Source organism: Diachasma alloeum, unplaced genomic scaffold (genome assembly GCF_001412515.2).
Source record: "Diachasma alloeum isolate Michigan unplaced genomic scaffold, Dall2.0 Dall_scaffold_00346, whole genome shotgun sequence".
Lineage (NCBI taxonomy): Eukaryota > Metazoa > Arthropoda > Insecta > Hymenoptera > Braconidae > Diachasma > Diachasma alloeum.
The window spans coordinates 40,365-43,299 of NW_021680485.1; the positions used below are offsets into that span (position 1 = coordinate 40,365).

The window sequence follows — 2,935 nt, forward strand, 5'->3', positions numbered from 1 at the left end:
TTTTATATTTATTCAGTTGCTTTATTTTCTTGTTTGAGTATTGTTTGATATTCCCGGAGGGGCATTGTTTAAGGATATCGGTATCAATGGATGATTTGATAAAATCTGTGAATTCTGTGATATATTTATCTATTTCTTCGTTTGTTAAGTTCCTGTCATTTGGGATTTCGGTATTATAATTATCTAGTAAATATTTGGTGAACGTGTTCCAATTAGTTTTTTTGTAATTAAAGTAGAATTGGTTTTGGGGATCTTCATATTTAATTCCGGAATTGGGGTCGAGTTTTAAGTGGATAATTAGCGCTTTGTGGTCACTATCATAAATATGGGTTCCGATTTTTTCATCTTGTAAGTTAAAACATTTAATCTGTTATCCACCAGGGCTAAATCTAGGAATGACTGAGCGTTAATATAAGTGAAATCAATCGGCGGTATAATATTTAGTTTATACCTATGTTCGTTAGCCAGCTCCCAGACACGAAGGTGACGGCCTTTATCGTTATTTGTGAAATCACCGTAGCACTGATGTCTAGCGTTTAAATCTTCTGAGATTAGATAATATTTATTTGCGTTTGCTAGTTTGAGCTCATTGAAGAGGAAGGTGATCTCGTCCAGGAACACTTGTCTGCGTCTTTCCGCATTAGTTACGTATACACTGATAATAAACAATTGTTTGTTATCGTTTGTTATTAATTTTATAACTGTATATTCTAATGCTGTATTATTTATTGAATTTGGATAATTTATTCTTGTATATTCAATTCCTTTTTTCATGATAATGGCCGCGCCTCCTGAAAATTTGGAGTTGGCTCTGTCGGTTCTTTCAAAATTATAATTATCAAATTTTATTTTGTGATTGTTATTAAGTTTTGTTTCTCCTAGTAGAGCTATATCTATGTTGTTATTTTCTAAGAATGATTGCAAGAAGAATCTTCTTTGTTGTTTAACTATGGAGTTGACGTTGATTGATGCAATATTTATTTCTTGCATTATTGTTTTTACTGAGTTTGGATTGTTATTGTTTTGTGAATTTATGCGATTATTGGCCATTGAGATTGAGGTGAGTTAAAATTTTATCGATATTTTTCTTATTTGTCTCGACTTGTTCATTGATTTTACCGAAGTTATTTGCAATATGTGATAGTAAATTTTTCATTTCTTTAGCCCAGTTGGGGATAACCTCTACCTGAGGCTGCGAATTAGAAGTACTGGGGTTCTCATGAATTTGCTCCTGAGTGATATTTGGATTGGAATTGTAATTCGACTGATTTTCTTGGTGATTATAACTTTTGGGTCTGTTGATTTGTTGTTTGGGACGATATTGGGTGTTCGACAAATCAGCAAAAGAGATACTTGGTGTTATTCTCTTACTGATTCTTTGTATTTTATCGTTTGTTTCATCGTTGTAGTTTTGTTGTTTCGCTTTTGCACTCTCCAGTGCATTTTTATAATATGTGGAGCCTTTGTAATTGGCAGGATGACCAGTCTTTTTATAGTTTGCGCATTTGAGTAACGCGCGATCTGAATCTTTGTTTATACTACCAACTCCTGGTTTGTGCGATTGGCTGCATTTAACGCAGTGAAATTATAGGGAACAACTACCACTGGCGTGGCCCAGTCCTTGGCATTTTTTGCATTGAAAAAGGCTGGTTTTTCTGAGGGGTTCCCATTTAATCTTTTGGTAGAGTAGTATTGAGATCTTAGTTAATTCATTGATTTTTGAATCGGAGGATAATTGTACTAAGTGTACATGCTTGTTTGAATTTTTATTGATGTTATGTCAAAGGTGATCAATATCCCAAGGCAATTTAGGAATATAACATGAAACCAATCACTGACATAAACTTGAGTTTTAAACTGAAATGAAATTTGAAGAGATTCAATTTTAAGTAAAAACTGTAACTCGAGAAAATTACTCTTTATACAGCACTGAATTTCAATTTTTTATGGAAACTTCAAAAGAATTTGTTGGAGAAGAAACAAAGGTTGAGAAATAAAAAGTAGAAGAATTTTATTTAAACTAACTCTTGCGAGTCTATATTTTGACAAATCAAAAATAAAAGGAAGCAATACAAAATTAATTTGTAACTTACAAATTTGTAGACTGCTAATTCCAAATTGGTTAAACTTAATTACACACACTTGCCGCGAATGATTCTACACAAGTAAAAGTTTGAAAGGTAATTTAAATTGATTGAATATCAATCAAAACTGACTCGACTACTAATTTTTACAAATTGAATAAAATCAAGTAAGTTTGAAACTTATTTAACTCGAGTCAGAAGACCCTACTAAAAGAGTTATAAGTAACTCTTGAAATCGCCCAGAGGGTCGATGAGAAAATTCCACTTTGGGAATTGTGAGGGAACTGAGGAACTACCCGAAGTGCAAGTGGTTTTGTTAACTGCACTAAGGGTGTGACCTCACACACTTCTGGAGGGAAAACTCGGGGCCAATGGTATGCGACCTTGGGCCAGAGTTTCCCGCCCCAAACTCATCAGTCCCAATGTTTCAGGGCTACTCCATCCCTTCCACATTGAGACTGGAAAATTCGTTGGGGTGTGGGCGGACTTTTCCACCCCCAATTAACCAATTAAATTTGTTTCAGGAGTCCCATGTTCTCCCTCCACAATGTTCCATTGAAATAATTTAATAATTAACTTATTGTTTAAGAACTTAATTATTTATTATGAACTATTAATATTTCTTTGTTCTAAAACGCTCAATTTTCAAACGTTTAAAATAACTAACGCATCTTAAATAATTATTACTATCATTCCTTTGACAATCCAAAATTTTCCGAATCGAGAATTTTGGAAAATCAAATATTCCAAATGAAAAAGAAGGATCAATTCCGTTGTTTAATAGAAGATAATTGAATGGATTGAGAATATAAAGTTATCATAATTCAATTGACCTTTCAAATGACTGAAAA

General features: G+C 33.1%; 1 protein-coding gene across 2 annotated transcripts in view; it reads left to right on the forward strand.

Annotated features, from left to right (window-relative positions):
- The first annotated feature begins 909 nt into the window (after positions 1-909).
- The window catches only part of LOC107040842 (protein zyg-11 homolog B), a 141,826-nt gene continuing 139,800 nt past the window's right edge, over positions 910-2,935 (forward strand). The window contains exon 1 of one of the 2 annotated variants that reach the window (XM_015261108.2): positions 910-1,060. In XM_015261108.2, the coding sequence (XP_015116594.1) occupies positions 969-1,060 (92 nt within the window). In that variant the 5' untranslated portion in view covers positions 910-968. The remainder of the gene's footprint in view (positions 1,061-2,935) is intronic. The other variant, XM_015261109.2, reaches the window with a different exon arrangement.